Source organism: Palaemon carinicauda, chromosome 34 (genome assembly GCF_036898095.1).
Source record: "Palaemon carinicauda isolate YSFRI2023 chromosome 34, ASM3689809v2, whole genome shotgun sequence".
Taxonomy (NCBI): domain Eukaryota; kingdom Metazoa; phylum Arthropoda; class Malacostraca; order Decapoda; family Palaemonidae; genus Palaemon; species Palaemon carinicauda.
The window spans coordinates 13,598,317-13,615,690 of record NC_090758.1 but is presented as its reverse complement, the minus strand read 5'-3'; the positions used below and the strand labels follow the sequence as shown (position 1 = coordinate 13,615,690).

The 17,374-nt window shown below is 42.0% G+C and overlaps 1 protein-coding gene across 2 annotated transcripts in view; it reads right to left on the bottom strand.

Annotated features, from left to right (window-relative positions):
- Positions 1 to 1,571: 1,571 nt before the first annotated feature.
- The window catches only part of LOC137627077 (uncharacterized), a 117,520-nt gene continuing 101,717 nt past the window's right edge, over positions 1,572 to 17,374 (bottom strand). For both annotated transcript variants that reach the window (XM_068358066.1, XM_068358067.1), the window contains 2 exons: positions 9,203 to 9,447; positions 1,572 to 8,470 (listed from right to left, as the gene is read on the bottom strand). In XM_068358066.1, the coding sequence (XP_068214167.1) occupies positions 7,835 to 8,470; positions 9,203 to 9,447 (881 nt within the window). In that variant the 3' untranslated portion in view covers positions 1,572 to 7,834. The remainder of the gene's footprint in view (positions 8,471 to 9,202; positions 9,448 to 17,374) is intronic.

Below are 17,374 nucleotides of genomic sequence, written 5' to 3'. Positions count from 1 at the left end.
CTGGGGATCGAGTCACGCTCAAGCCCTAAAGTTTCTTGTAGCGTATGCAACCTCACTAACCTTGCGAGGTAAGGATGGGAGTTTAGGGGAGTCTGTATGTCTCCTCGCTGAGTCACCAGCAGCTACTGCCTGGTACTAGCTTGGGTGCTGATTACTATATCTTTGCTCTGCCATTCACGAGCAAACTTTAAATAGTCATTTTGTATAACTGAGGCCCTATTTTCTGCAATTTTATTTTTCCAAAATTGCAAGACATATGTGAACAAAGAGTGCTAAGCACAAGAGGCCAAATTAACCCTTTTACCCCCAGGCTATTTGGAAATTTCCAACCCTTAACCCCCAAGGGGTTATTTTTTTCCCAGCACATTTTGCTGTATATTTTTTTTAAAATTGCTCTAACAGCCTTAATTTTTGTCATAGAGAGGTCAGGTTGGTCTCATTCTCTTGGAAAATGCCTGAATTTTCTGAAAAAAAAATATAATATGAAAAAAAATTTTTTATAGCATTTTTTGCAAGGACGTACCAGTACGTCCATGGGGGTAAAGGGATGGCTCTTGTGAAACGTACCAGTACGTCCTTTGGGGGTAAAAGGGTTAAAGAATAGAGAAACTGTACCTTAGTTTTAATAGAAAGTGTTATGAAACTCCCTCACAAAACACTACCATTGCTCTAAATGTTTTTGTCGAGTTGCAGTATCAAGTGATGTTGAATTTGACATTTCAAGGTCACAGGTCAAAGGTCACGGTGTCATTTGAAAGCCCATACTTGATTTTCCATCTGTGTATATCAACCAATTATGAATCTGGATTGGTTTGGCCCTTTGAAATTCAACCCCTTTGAACATTGAAACTACTAATCTTCACTATCTTGATATACAGTATGGAAATATACTTTTGGCACCTGAAAGAGAAGATTTTGACTCTCGGTTTTAAGTAAACTGGACAAAATTTGACGATTATAGTAAAAAAATCAATTTTGACCTTTCTGGTCACTGTGACATTGACCTTGACCATATGAGGTCCAAATTCTAATGGGGTCTATCGGGTGTCATAGTGCATCCCTCCTGAAAATTTCAATTAAATCAGTCTTATAGTTTTTCCGTGAAGTTGCTAACAAAGAAACAAACAAATGGGGTATATTATCATTACTAGCTAAGCTGCAACACTAGTTGGTAAAGCAGGATGCTAGAAGCCCAAGGGCTCCAACAGGGAAAAATCGCCCAATGGGCAAAGAAATTGAGAAAGAAATAAACTGCTAGAAGTAATGAACATTTAAGATAAATTATTCTAAGAAAAGTAACAACATTAAAATAAACTTTTCATATATAAAACATACAAATCTCCCGAAAAATAAGAGGAAGAGAAATAAGACATATTAGTGCGCCCATGTGTACCCTCAAGCAAGAGAACTCTATTCCAAGAGAGTTGAAGACTATGGTACAGAGGCTATGGCACTACCTGACAATAATTATAATAATCACTCACCTGAGTTTGTTATGTCTACAGTGTGCCACGGAAAGCACGAGATGAGATGGTTCCGTCTACCACATAATGGAGAATGAATAATTAATCTAGAATTCTGGAAAACTTTATTAAAACTACATAACTATCTGAGAGATACAATTAAGAGAGGATGAGGTTACCTAAAGTACATACATGTAAAGCATGAGTCAATTTCGCTCTCTTAGTTAGGTACTTATAGTCAATTTTTTTAAATGAGGCACATTTGCACGGACTCGGAGGGGTGTACTTTTTGCTCTGAAAAGTTTCCTAATCGCTGATTGGTTGGACAAAATAATTCTAACCAATCAGCTAGCAGGAAACTCTTTCCGAGCTAAAGGGGCACCCCTGCGAGTCAGTGCAAATGCGCCTCATTAAAAAAGACTGAGTATAGTTAACCCAGTTTCCTTTCTCCATAAAAACTATCATAAACTTTGCAAGATGTTTACATAAATATACAACATATTTACATGAAATGATGCTAAAACAACGGCCTTAAAGCTATCAGTAAACATCCCATAATATTCAGACAAGTGGCAGTGTTTAAACAATTTGAAATTACTCATGTAAAGTACGGCGATAATATAATCCTGCTGCTTACGTGGTTTTCCGATTCACACTGAGCTTCTATCTACTATATTCCTATTTCCGATTGTCTAAAATATTTCCTCGGCACACTGGACCAACACCTGCTGGTTGCTTATGATTGGGCTTTGTATAGACCCTTCTCGAATCCTTATATGATGATTGGCACATCTGCTAATAAATGTGAAGTATGTAGCTTTCAATGTTTAAAGATAAACTCTATAACACTTCATTTCTTCAACCATATAACATACAGAAAACACACTCTAGATATTCATCTACATTTTATACAGTACTGTATTGTAATAAACCATAGGAAAGTTAATTATACAGGTATTTAAGAAAGGTGCAAAAAGTATCACTATAATAAAATCAATGAAATACAAAAACATTAAAATGTAGTACACAAATATTTAATTAAAAGAAATAGTACAATATTTAATCTAAATTAACTTAAAACATCTGGAATATTGTTCAGTACTTAACAAATAAGTGATAAGGAAATGAAACTAGAATGCTTCTCCCAAGTCACTCTAGATGTTTCATACAACACCAATGGCGAGACTTCGGCATATCACGTCAACTGAAAAGCCAAAACTAATCAGAGTAAATTAAATCTGATCTTTATTCACTCGTAGAAGCAACTGATAAATGTTCCTTAAACAACAATCTTCTTCTCCATCATCATCCCTACATTAAGGAGTCTGTTGACCGATGCACCCTCTTGAATGCCTTCTATCAAAGGCATCCTCTTCCACCAAACCTCTCCATATCATCCTTCACCTTATTTTGCCATATAATTCTCTACCTTCCTCTCGATAGTCTCCCCTTAATAGATTCTTCCAAAGCCCTCCTTATTCCCTCCCCACCATCCATCTTCAACATGTGCCCACACCATCTCAGTCGTGACACCCTTCACCACCTCGTTAACTCTTACTAGACCTGCTTTGTACATCAATGATTGATCCCATACAGGAGTGGAACCAAGTGCATTTTGTAACTCTCCCCTTGGATGGCTGGTGCAGTTTCTTCAAGAATGAACCAGAAAGATTAAAGAAGTATACACACTGTTCTTGTGGAAAACACTATGAGAAACTCTATCCCATTCACACAGCAACACCTCCCAGGTCAAAGTAGAGTTACGGGATTCACTCGGCAACCACCTAACAGAAGAACATTTCCTCCAATGATAAACTGCATCATGGAGAATTCTATTTCCTTCCATTGAAGTCAATCGTACCCTACAACCTTGAAATATGGAATCAAACAAATGTTTTTAATCTGGCATTCCACTTGATTTTTATAGATCATCAGTCTCATTATTTATATCGAATCTATTTATATCAAGTCCTTACAAGAGTATAGAGACCGCAATCACCTGCGAGTTTTCTTACACGTCATCAGGAGAGCGAATGACGGGAGTTTTGTCCGCTAACGAAAAACACAAAATTCAGTTTGTCTCGTTGATAGAGATAACCATCTGCTTTCCTTCCAAAACAACCCGCAGAGATAAAGCTTAATGCACATAATTGCGGAGTATTCTTTGCTGCGTCCTTTTTTGACTAACGGCTACAACACCTTTTTATTTCCTCCGCTTTCCTATATCTGGCTGTCAATCCTCTTTTGACTACGACTAGATAGCTACACCTTAGCACTGCCTGGCCTTGCTGACCCTCGTGCTAGGTCTTTAGGCCATAACTTCATACACCAATTCTTCCAAGTCCTTCATCCTTCGAAAACCCTGAAAAAAAAAACTCGCTCACTTTCTCTCTCTCCTTGCATAGTTAGTTAACTGATAAACTCTTCTTGCATAACTGATAATGTATCAAGACTGATAAAATTTTCTTGCATAACCGATAATGTATCAAGATTGATAAACTTTACTTGCATAACTGATTATGTATCAAGAATGATAAACTCCTTGCATAACTGATAATGTATCAAGACTGATGCACTCTTGCATAACTGATAATGTATCAAGACTGATGAACTCTTGCATAACTGATAATGTATCAAGACTGATAAACTTTTCTTGCATAACTGATAATGTATCAAGACTGATGAACTTTTCTTGCATAACTCATATTGTATCAAGACTGATAAACACTTCTTGCATAACCGATAATGTATCAAGACTGATAAACTCTTCTTGCATAACTTATACTGTATCAAGACTGATAAACTCTTCTTGCATAACCGATAATGCATCAAGACTGATAAACTTTTCTTGCATAACCAATAATGTATCAAGACTGATAAAACACTTCTTGCATAACAGATAATTTATCAAGACTGATAAACTCTTCTTGCATAACTGATAATTTATCAGGACAGATAATTGATAACGTATCAACACAGCAACTTGGAAACGGGAAACTCCGCTGAGAGATACCAACGATGGATTTACAGAATGAATGGGATGGACTTCAAGAATGATACCTTTCGTTAAAAGTGACACACACCTCATGAGTGAACTCTCCATCATACCGTTAAAAACATTCTCTATCTTTAAGGACATAAATTTCAATTGTTGGTTATCTTTCTACCAGATGAACTGGGCTTTAGACATTAGATGTATTTGTATTTGTTACGAGTTAAAACAAAGTAAAATAAGACATTAAATGAAAATCAAACAAAGCCACCGAGTCAAATTTCTTTTATGGGTAATACAAATTCTCTATGTGGAAGTAAACAAAGCAGGGAGAACTTGAATAGACAATGCATAGAATCTTCACTAATTCCTTTAGGAGGAAGAGCAATAAGAATGCGAGTCGCATCCTCCTATACGGGAAGTCTTATACGAACTACAGCATTACAAAATACTGCTATTGAGTGAGATTAAAGGTGGGCAGATATATAGACAAAGGAATATACAGAGGGTACACACAGGTACACTGTTCTATCTGTTTCCTTATCTCCTTTCCTCACTGGGTTATTTTTTCCCATTTGGAGCCCTGGAGCTTCTAGCATCCTGCTTTTCGAACTTGGGTTGTAGCTTAGCTGGTAATAATGATAATAATAATTACCAAAGGATACTATAAAGCATCCTTAAAAATATCCTCTCTGTACCCTAAAAGGCACCAACCAAAGGGGGACGCTGTGCAAAATCAGCCGCAAGTCCCCGGCAAAAGTTACCGAACTGCCATCACAGAGGACGGACATGCACGATACTATGACTCCATGAGGATTACCATGAAGCATAATACACTCTTCACAGCCTGTTGTACATTTGCGTGATATAGAAGGATGTGTTACAAGAATATTGAACTGCATCGGCTATCATTATGTACAATGCTTCTTACATGAAGACTTGGGGGAATTTCAAACACATTGAATCACAGTCTGAAACGGCAAGAACATATTCTCTCCCTTAGATGTTAAAGATGCTGTCTGAGCAAAGATCTGGAAGTAATTTTAGACTTCTGGAAACGTTGTAAACGTTAATAGATGCTTTCTGGGCAAAGACACAACCAGTTCTTTCATTATACAACCTCTATAATGTTCATAATGCTTCCAGAAGGTTAAAAACACAGGCTAAAACACCACATGCACTCGATGCCAATATCAAACATGTTTCCCCGTCTTTATTATTATTGCAAGACGCGGTTTTGACTCGTCGAAGAATACGTCTCGCTAAATCAGCCAGGTGATACAATTATACTTCTATCTATTCACATCTTTACATAATGTATACTACAAGCGAATACAATGGTCCCCTTAATCTAAGATTTTGCATAAAGACATGTTACCTTTTCCATACTTACTTTATCCAAATTCTACAATGAAAGACAACATTGCTATCACATTTGGAAGATAGTTTCTTTGCTGTGTGCGAAGTCATAGGTTAGGTATAATAAAAACAAATAAGTACTCAGTGACTTAAAACCATAGGGCAAAACAATGCCAACATGAAGTGATGTGTAAATCGAAGAAAACATTATATTACTGTACAACTTCCTGTTAATACGATCTGTATGTTTTAAAGGTCAATATATGCAAAGTTACAGTAACATCTTTCTCAAGGCAGTGATTTATAGTCTAATCAATAACAATGTGTCTCTTGATACAAACATATCTATTTTGTCCATTCAAATAATGAGAAGGCTATTGAGGATATCAATTATCAAAACTATAAAACCGAGAGCAAGGAGCGACTTCCATAAAAACGAAAGCATCAATAAAAATCCGATGCACATGTATTTAAAAGATGAATATACAATGAATCCATATTCCATAATAAAATTCAAGACCATTTTAGCATCCCAGTTGTAAATTAACCCTTTTACCCCCAGGCTATTTGGAACTTTCCAACCCTTCACCCCCAGGGGTTATTTTTTTTCAAGCACATTTTGCAGTATATTTTTTTTAAATTGCTCTAACAGCCTTAATTTTCGTCATAGAGAGGTCAGGTTGGTCTCATTCTCTTGAAAAATGCCTGAAGTTTCTTAAAAAAAAATATAAAAAATATGCATAAAAAATGTAAATAGCAGTTTTTTGCAAGGACGTACCGGTACGTCCATGGGGGTAAAGGGATGAGTTTTGTGAAACGTACCAGTACGTCCTTTGGGGTAAAAGGGTTAACAACCGCTGTGTATGGGTCTACCTAAAAGGGCAAATGAAATCTCCAACATTTTGGTCTAAGAGTGGCAAGTTGTAAACACTTCAATCCCTGGCATAGATGAAGTCAACGTTCTGAACTTTTGAACTAAGGATATGGAAAGTTGTCCAGGACTATTTCAACAGACAGAATAAGAAGCTCACTACACTAGATACAGTACTTCATAAGGCCTAAAAATAATTAAAAAAAAAAAAAAAAAAAACTACAGTACTTGTCTTCCAGAATGTCAACATCTCGGTTTTAACGGGTCAAGGTTCACGATCATTAACGACGCGCGGCCATTCGTACCTCGCTAGGGAACATTAAAATAAATCTATAGGTGTATATAGATGACTAACACTAATAAAATTTGCATTGCATATCCATTGTACTAGTTCTAACAGATGAAACATGATTATGGAAACAAAAAAGGTTTAGACTGACGTACGCATCCACAAAGAGGTTGTGTCCCGTCCAAACTAAAAGGAAATTGTCCAGCTGAAGTCTCCTGAAATCAGTTATATCTTATAAACATGCTGAACAGAGGTATGAAGCCTATCTGAAAATATGAAAGAATGAAAAATGTTTTTACTCTATTTCAAAACCTGAAATGTTCCTTTTATCCAAACTTCATGCACCCCATGAAATGTATTTCTTTTTGAGCAAATTTCAATGTTAAATATTTTACTCTCATTCTAAAAACCTTTTTCTTATCAAATACAAAGTAAAAATGATTTTGCATTACAATTCTGGTTCATTTTCATTTGGAATAAAGTACTAAGTCAATGCAAAAGTTACGGCAGCCTACTGGAAAAAGTCCGAGCTCTGCTCATGCCAGATAATTTCCAGTAGTGTCTGGAGTCATCATTAGCCATTGCCTGGCCCTTCCTGGTCCCAGCTTGGGTGCAGAGGGGCTAGGGCACAGACCAAATACTATATGTATGGTCTGTCTCCAGGACACTATCCTGTCCCTTGACTCTGCTGCTCATGAAAGACCTTTAAAGCTCCAATGATTTTTTAAAACATTGTTAGTTATGATAACTTTGAAAGTTCCTTCACATCTTGAGCTGAGACAAGACACTAAATCATGAGCACAGAGAACTCCTCACCTGACTCATGTTTAGAGAGTACTTACCTCCACCGAAAGTTTATGTCAGGAATACATGTCCGCCAAGATGGTGACCAACCGATTATAGGACCCTGTGTCCAGTAACTTTTCCTGAATGTCCCCGACCAACTTGGGTTCTCGAGAGCGCACGACACGGAAGAAGTACTGCACCTCGTGGACGTGGCACTCGTTTAGGGCGGACAGTACCGTAAACAAGTCCGGCGAGTACTTGAGAACCCTGACGCAATAATCAGTCAAGCTTTCTATTAGGCTACTGAGTTTTCCAGCTCTGCCGCTCTTATCGCTCGTCTCGCCGATGGCGAGGGAATTGCTCGCTGTTTTAGCGGAAACTTTGTTCTGTAAACTATCACAGGCAATTGCGGCTGGCATTTCCCGACAGATGCTGTTTGAAGAATCCTTCAGGCCGTGGCAAGGAGCAGCAGCAACAGAAGTAGTCAAACCCTCATCTTTCTTACTCCCAAAGAGATCTACTTGGACGGGAAGTCCTCCAGTTTCCTTTCCTCGCTCGTCCTGTCCCCGTTCTTCCTTCGCACTTTGCTCGGGCTGCGAAGACTCCGTTTCCATTTGATCCTGAGATGATCTGCTCTTTCTGCTTCTGCTTCTGCGCAGTCTCCTGTGGCGGCTCCTGTCTGGCGTGAGGTTGGGGGTCGCCTGCATGTGCTGCAAACCAAAGTGTCCAAATAAAATTATATTGAAAAAAATGCTTTGAGATTATCAACTTTCATGCATGAAATAAAAAATGACAATTAAAGATTGTACTATGTTATTGGGGGTAAATTTATCTAATTTTCCTCAAATATTTCTTTCTGTCAATATGTAAAATTGTCCTTGAACATTCTAAAACCTTGCAATTCAAATAAATCAATTTTATATTTTAGACAGTACTTTACCAAATCTCTAAATGAGAGAGAGAGAGAGAGAGAGAGAGAGAGAGAGAGAGAGAGAGAGAGAGAGAGAGAGAGAGAGAGAGAGAGAGAGAGAGAGAGAGAGACTGGAATTACACCAATTTATATAGAATAGAGAGAGAGAAAGGAAGAAAGCGACGGAGTATGGGGGAGGGGTGAGTGAGCAGGCCGAAGATCTGTGAAGACGTGGCAACAGTGGAGGAACTATTTTAAACCAGGTTCCTCACCGCGTTGAGCTTAGTTAATTTACTGAGATATTTTCTGTCATTCACATTTTCAATCCCAAAGATGATATGATCCTTTGTCATCCAGGTCATATTAAAAGAACAAAAAAATGGTTTGATAACAAAAAAGGACCTTAAATTATCTACAAAAAGAACAGTGAAGAAAGTTGCATAACTTGACAAAATAAAATCCAAGAAACTGCGAAACTCAACGAAAAATTCAGCTCGCTTTCCCATCGCAAACGAAGGATACGAAGACGTACCTTCCCCAGAGGAGTTCCGTGTCGATAATTAGCCCCGTGAGTTAGCACCAGCATCTTGCCAATGGAGGGAAGGATGTTAGGCTGTCGCATGGTAGGCACAAGGAGTTCGTAAAGTCCCAGGGCATAGACGAGTCTCTCGGCGTTCTCGTCTTCGAGCAGTTCCTCGACGTTCTCGACTTTCGCTATGTGTTCGACATAACTGACCAAAATGGGTTCCAGAAGAGATTCGTACTGGTCAAAACTACCTGGAATCAAGATGAGAAAATGTTATTTTTATTAATAAAATAAATTTTTGAATATACTTACCCGATAATCATGTAGCTGTCAACTCCGTTGCCCGACAGAATTCTATGGAGGGATACGCCAGCTATCACAATACTAGAAGGGGGTGTACTTACCAGCGCCACCTGTGGCCAGGTACTCAATCATTTGTTGTTGACACCTCCTCAATTATTCCTCGGTCCACTGGTTCTCTCTGGGGAGGAAAGGGAGGGTCGATTAAATCATGATTATCGGGTAAGTATATTCAAAAATTTATTTTATTAATAAAAATAACATTTTTCAATATTAAACTTACCTGATAATCATGTAGCTGATTCACACCCAGGGAGGTGGGTGAAAACCAGTGTACAAGATTAAAGGATAGCTAAGTATCCCATATTTCATATAACAGTTATCTCAAATAACAATGAAATAATAAGTACCTGGTAAGGAAGTCGAATAGAACCGTTACTCTGCCTCTTTATTTAAAGTTCGTCTTCCTTACTGAGCGCAGCGTTCCTCTTGGAGGCTGAATCAACCCAAAGGTGCCAAAGTACACGGGGTTGCAACCCCTACTAAAGGACCTCTACCAAACCTTTAACCCAGGCGCTTCTCAAGAATGAATAGACCACCCGCCAAATCCAAGGATGCGGAAGGCTTCTTAGCCTACCGTAACAACCATAAAAAACAACAACAAAGTATTCAAGAGAAAGGTTAAAAAAGGTTATGGGATTAAGGGAATGTAGTGGCTGAGCCCTCACCTACTACTGCACTCGCTGCTACGAATGGTCCCAGGGTGTAGCAGTTCTCGTAAAGAGACTGGACATCTTTCAGATAAAATGATGCAAACACTGACTTGCTCCTCCAATAGGTTGCATCCATTATGCTCTGCAGAGAACGGTTTTTATTAAAGGCCAACGAAGTAGCTACAGCTCTTACTTCGTGGGTCCTTACCTTCAGCAATGCAAGGTCTTCCTCCTTTAAGTGAGAATGTGCTTCTCTGATCAGAAGCCTTATATAGTACGAAAGCCCATTCTTGGACATGGGTCTCGAGGGTTTCTTGATGGCACACCATAAGGCTTCTGACTGTCCTCGAATAGGTTTAGACCTCTTCAGATAATATTTGAGAGCTCTGACAGGGCAAAGAACTCTCTCTAGTTCGTTACCTACCATGTTGGAGAGGCTAGGTATTTCGAACGATCTAGGCCAAGGACGTGAAGGAAGCTCGTTCTTTGCTAGGAATCCAAGTTGAAAAGAACATGTTGCAGATTCGGTTGTGAAACCAATGTTCTTGCTGAAGGCATGAACCTCACTGACTCTCTTAGCTGTTGCAAGGCAAACGAGAAAAGCAGTCTTGAGGGTAAGATCCTTGAAGGAAGCTGACTGGAGAGGTTCGAACCTAGATGTCATAAGGAACCTTAAGACTACGTCTAGATTCCAGCCTGGAGTGGAAAGACGACGTTCTTTAGACGTCTCAAAAGACTTGAGAATGTCTTGAAGGTCCTTGTTGGAAGACAGGTCCAAACCCCTGTGGCGGAGAACTGAGGCCAACATGCTCCTATATCCTTTAATCGTAGGTGTTGAAAGGGATCTCTCATTCCTAAGATGTAGAAGGAAGTCAGCTATTTGGATCACAGAGGTATTGGTAGAGGATATTGAATTGGCTCTACACCAGCTTCGGAAGACCTCCCACTTAGACTGGTAGACTCTACGAGTGGAAACTCTTCTAGCTCTGGCAATCGCACTGGCTGCCTCCTTCGAAAAGCCTCTAGCTCTAGCGAATCTTTCGACAGTCTGAAGGCAGTCAGCCGAAGAGCGTGGAGGTTTGGATGCAACCTGTCTACGTGTGGTTGACGTAGAAGGTCCACTCTTAGAGGTAGAGTCCTGGGGAAGTCGACTAGCCATTGAAGTACCTCTGTGTACCATTCTCTTGCAGGCCAAAGGGGAGCAACCAGCGTCAGCCGTGTCCCTTCGTGCGAGACGAATTTCTGCAGAACTTTGTTTATTATCTTGAACGGAGGGAATGCGTACAGGTCGAGATGGGACCAGTTCAGAAGAAAAGCATCCACATGAACCGCTGCAGGGTCTGGAACAGGGGAACAATAAAGCGGAAGTCTCTTGGTTATGGAGGTGGCAAACAGATCTATGGTAGGTTGACCCCACAAGGTCCAAAGTCTGTTGCACACACTCTTGTGGAGGGTCCATTCCGTGGGAATGACCTGATTCCTTCTGCTGAGGCGATCCGCTGAAACATTCATATCGCCCTGGATGAACCTCGTGACCAGAGTGAGGTTTAGACCTCTTGACCAAATGAGGAGGTCCCTTGCGATCTCGTAAAGGCTCCTCGAATGGGTCCCTCCTTGCTTGGAGATGTAAGCCAAGGCTGTGGTGTTGTCTGAATTCACCTCCACCACTTTGCCTAGCAGGAGGGACTTGAAGTTCAACAGGGCTAGATGAACTGCTAACAGTTCCTTGCAGTTGATGTGGAGTAATCCTTGTTCCTTGTTCCATACTCCTGAGCATTCCCGTCCGTCCAAGGTCGCACCCCAGCCCGAGTCCGATGCATCTGAGAAGAGATGAAGATTGGGGGTTTGGATGGCCAATGATAGACCCTCCTTGAGAAGGAGATTGTGCTTCCACCACAGGAGAGTGGTCTTCATCTCTTGGTTGATAGGGATAGAGACTGCTTCTAGAGTCGAGCCCTTGTCCCAATGAGCAGCAAGATGGAATTGAAGAGGGCGGAGGTGGAGTCTTCCTAGCTCGACAAACAGGGCCAGTGATGAGAGGGTCCCTGTGAGACTCATCCACTGTCTCACTGAGCAATTGCTCCTCTTCAGCATGCTCATGATGCACTCTAGGGCTTGGTTTATCCTGGGGGCCGATGGAAAAGCCCGAAAATCCTGACTCTGAATCTCCATTCCCAGGTACACAATGGATTGGGAGGGAATGAGTTGAGATTTCTCTATATTGACTAATAGACCTAGGTCTCTGATTAAGTCTAAAGTCCAATTGAGGTTCTCCAGACAACGACGACTCGTGGAGGCTCTCAACAGCCAGTCGTCTAGGTAGAGGGAGGCTCTGATGTTCGATAAGTGTAGGAATTTCGCTACATTCCTCATCAGATGAGTAAAGACCATAGGAGCTGTGCTTAGGCCAAAACACAGGGCTTGGAACTGATAGACAACCTTTCCGAAAACGAATCTCAGGAAAGGTTGGGAGTCTGGATGAATGGGAACGTGAAAGTATGCATCTTTCAAGTCCAACGAGACCATCCAGTCCTCCTGTCTGACCGCTGCTAAGACCGACTTGGTCGTCTCCATCGTGAACGTCTGCTTGGTGACATACTCGTTGAGAGAGCTGACGTCCAGCACCGGTCTCCAACCTCCTGTCTTCTTGGCCACAAGAAAGAGACGGTTGTAGAAGCCCGGGGATTGATGGTCCCGGACTATAACCACTGCCTTCTTCTGCACAAGTAGCGACACCTCCTGTTGCAATGCTAGCCTCTTGTCCTCTTCTTTGTAGTTGGGAGAGAGGTTGATGGGCGATGTGGTCAGAGGTGGTTTGAGGCAGAATGGAATCCTGTAACCGTACCTCAGCCAACTGACAGACTGTGTGTCTGCACCTCTCTTCTCCCAGGCTCGCCAGAAGATCTTGAGTCTGGCTCCTACTGTTGTCTGGAGAATCTGAGAGTCAGTTCTTTCCCTTAGATGTCCTGGATCCTTTCCTAGACTTGCTCCTGTGAGAGTCTGGACGGGAGCTTCCTCGGCTGGGGGCTCTACCACGAAAGGGCGGTATGAACCTCGTAGCCGGGGTATCAGCCACTGGGGAGCGATAAGTCTTGGGGACTGAGGTGGCAACCTTAGACTTACGAGCCGATGAGGCTACAAGATCGTGCGTGTCCTTTTGTATCAGGGCAGCCGACAAGTCCTTAACTAGCTCCTCGGGAAAGAGGAACTTTGAGAGTGGAGCAAAAAGGAGTTGTGACCGTTGGCAAGGTGTAATGCTGGCGGAAAGGAAGGTACACAGTTGTTCCCTTTTCTTCAACACCCCTGATACAAATAACGACGCTAGCTCACCCGATCCATCTCTGATGGCCTTATCCATGCAGGACATTATTAGCATGGCAGAATCTTTGTCCGCAGGAGAGGTTTTCTTGCTGAGGGCTCCCAGGCACCAGTCGAGAAAGTTGAACATTTCAAATGCTCTGAACAACCCTTTCAGAAAATGATCCAGGTCTGAGAAGGTCCAACAAACCTTCGAGCGTCTCATAGCAGTTCTCCGAGGCGAGTCCACCAGACTTGAGAAGTCAGCCTGGGCAGAGGCAGGTACTCCTAAGCCTGGTGCTTCCCCTGTGGCATACCAAACGCAACCTTTCGAAGCGAGCTTCGTTGGAGGGAACATGAAGGAAGTCTTGCCAAGGTGTTGTTTAGACTGCAGCCACTCCCCTAAGATCCTTAAAGCCCTCTTGGAGGATCTAGCTAGGACAAGCTTAGTATAGTTGGACTTGGCTTGTTGTACGCCCAGCGAAAACTCAGATGGTGGAGAGCGGGGAATAGCAGAGACGAAGTGGTCTGGGTAAATCTCCCTGAGTAGAGCCAAGACCTTACGAAAATCAATCGACAATGGAGAAAGCTTAGATTCGTCCACGTCTGATGAGGGATCAAGGTGTGCCTCCTCATCATCCGACACCTCATCAGCAGAGGGTAGCGAAGCGATCGGACCAGAATGCTGAACCGCAGAGTCAGAACGGGTAGGAACAATAACAGAGGTTTCCTCTTCCAGTAACTGTTGAGGGAAAACCTGAGGCTCAGACTGCAAAGGCTGAACAACAGACAAAGCAGAAGGCAGGCGCATGGGTGAAGGAGGTTGACTCCTAGCAAGAGAGGTTGAACCCAAGGATTACACAAGCTGAGCGGAGGACGGAGGCGGAGTAGTCCGTTCCTGTTCCTGTGAGATGAGCGGAGCATGATGAGGTTGAGGCTGCGCAGAACAAGGTAAAGTTCTCGCAAGCTGAGGCTCCTGAGGCGCAAGTCCAGGGTGTAGAGGAGCTTGCCTTGAGAAGGGTTGAGCTCGCTGCAGCGATGGCTGAGCAGACAGACTCACGGAGGGGAGAGGTTGTTGTACCCCAACCGAGAGTTGCACCACTGGTGGAGCAGCAAGGGGAGGCGGAGGAAGAGTGGAATAACTCTCCTGATCCCAAAGCAAGGGTTGCCTTAAAGAAGGCTGAGGCTGAACACCACTGGGAACAGCGAACTCCGAAAGTGGCTCAACATCGTACGCCTGGCAGATGGTGCTGCGACCAGGCGGAGCAAGTGCAGGCGGGGCGAGCACAGGCGGAGCGAGAACAGGCGGAGGGAGTGTAGGCGGAGGAGGAGGTGCAACACTCTCAGCCCGACACTCACGCATCAAGTCCGAAAGCTGAGCTTGCATGGACTGAAGCAGGGTCCACTTGGGATCGGCAGAAACGATAACAGACTGAGGTAAAGTCACAGTCGGGCTCTGTTTTGGCAGAACCTTACTCCTCTTGGGCGGAGTACAGTCGACAGATGACTGAGGCGAGTCAGAGCTGAGCCAATGACTGCAACCTGGCTGAGCACTCGCGGACTGGACTCTACGTTTAAGCGGTCTCGAGACCTGAGACCAACGTTTCTTCCCTGCTAGTTGATCAGCGGACGAGAATAAGACGGGCTCAATCGTCTGCAGGTGGGAGTGACGGTCTAAGGAAGACACGCCCGCAACCACCGAGGATAGTTCTGTGCGCCTAACAAGGCCTGTCGAACCCTTAAGCCCTTCGACATTGCTTCTCCCCTGGGCATGGGAGCTTGCAAGAGGTCCCGGACTGGGAGGACGACTGGCTCGCACAGAAAAATCCTCACGCACCACACTGGCACCACTAGCACTTGGCACTGCACCGACACTAGCACTCGTCACAGCACTGGCACTAATTCCACCCACTGCACTCTTGACCTTCAGTTCTTTAACTTCGGCCATCAGAGACTTATGGTCACTTACCACTGATTCTACTTTATCGCCTAAAGCCTGAATAGCACGCAAAACAACTGACATATCAGGCGGAGGGCACACAGTAGGTTCGGGGGTAGCCACTACAGGGGTAGGAAAAGGTAGGGGATCATGAGGTGAGGAAAACATAGAAGAGTGAGAAGAACTTCTCCTAACTCTACCTCTCTCTAACTTAGATGAATATTTTAAAAGACGGACAAATTCCAATTCCGAAAGTCCGGCGCATTCCTCACATCGATTTTCTAATAGACAGGGCCTGTCCCTACAGTCAGAACAAGCGGTGTGAGGATCTACCGAGGCCTTCGGAATACGCCTATTGCAAGACCTACATCGTCTATGGGAGGGGGCTTGCGAAACGTCAGACATCTTGTTTCAAAGAGTTAGCCAAAGGGTGATCCAAAAACAAGCAAAATTCGTTAACCGTTATATCAGTATTATATAAAAGCTATCTAGCTAATATAAGAAGGATTCCAGTAAAGCGACAGCCGTTAATCTGAGAGAATACTTCACCAAATATCCGTGAATAAACTCGAAGACCATAAGCGTATCCCAGAACGTCTAGCCGGAAGCACGACAGAGGAATAATTGAGGAGGTGTCAACAACAAATGATTGAGTACCTGGCCACAGGTGGCGCTGGTAAGTACACCCCCTTCTAGTATTGTGATAGCTGGCGTATCCCTCCATAGAATTCTGTCGGGCAACGGAGTTGACAGCTACATGATTATCGGGTAAGTTTAATATTGAAAAGGTCATTTTACTAACCCTTTTACCCCCAGGCTATTTGGAAATTTCCAACCCTTAACCCCCGGGGGTTATTTTTTTCAAAGCACATTTTGCAGTATATTTTTTTCAAATTGCTCTAACAGCCTTAATTTTCGTCATAGAGAGGTCAGGTTGGTCTCATTCTCTTGGAAAATGCCTGAAGTTTCTCAAATAATTATCAAAAATATGCAAAAAAAAAAAAATTAAATGGCAGTTTTTTGCAAGGACGTACCGGTACGTCCATGGGGGTAAAGGGATGAGTTTTGTGAAATGTACCAGTACGTCCTTTGGGGGTAAAAGGGCTAATATTATAATTCAACTTATAGAAATTCTTAAAAGTATTAATAGGAAGAAGAACAAAATTGTTCTTTGTAGGTGTTTTACAAGAATAAAAAAAAAAATGAACAAAAACAGCAATCAAATATCCTAAGGATACATCTAGAGTTTTACCCGAATAGATCATATGAATGAATTTCCATTGCATTATTATCATTATTACCAGCTAAACTACAATTCTAGTTGGAAAAGCTGAATTCTATAAGCCCAAGGGCTCCAAAAGGGAAAATAGCCCAGTGAGGAAAGGAAATAACAAATAAACTATATACAGGTAGTAATGAATGCAAAACAGAAAATATTCTAAGATAAGTATTATTATTATTACTATCCAAGCTACAACCCTAGTTGGAAAAGCAAGATGCTATAAGCCCAAGGACTCCAATAGGGAAAAATAACCCAGTGAGGAAAGGAAATAAGGAAATAAATAAATGATGAGAACAAATTGACAATAAATCATTCTAAAAACAGTAACAACGTCAAAACAGATAAGTCATATATAAACTATAAAAAGACTCGTGTCAGCCTGGTCAACATAAAAACATTTGCTGCAACTTTGAACTTTTGAAGGTCTACTGATTGAACTACCCGATTAGGAAGATCATTCCACAACTTGGTCACAGCTGGAATAAAACTTCTTGAGTACTGAGTAGTATTGAGCCTCATGATGTAGAAGGCCTGGCTATTAGAATGTTAAACTAAACCTGTCATACATAGGCAATGAAAAGAGACGATATTTCATAATCAACAGAAAACTATTGTCTACAAGTCTGAAATATGACAAATTCGAAGAT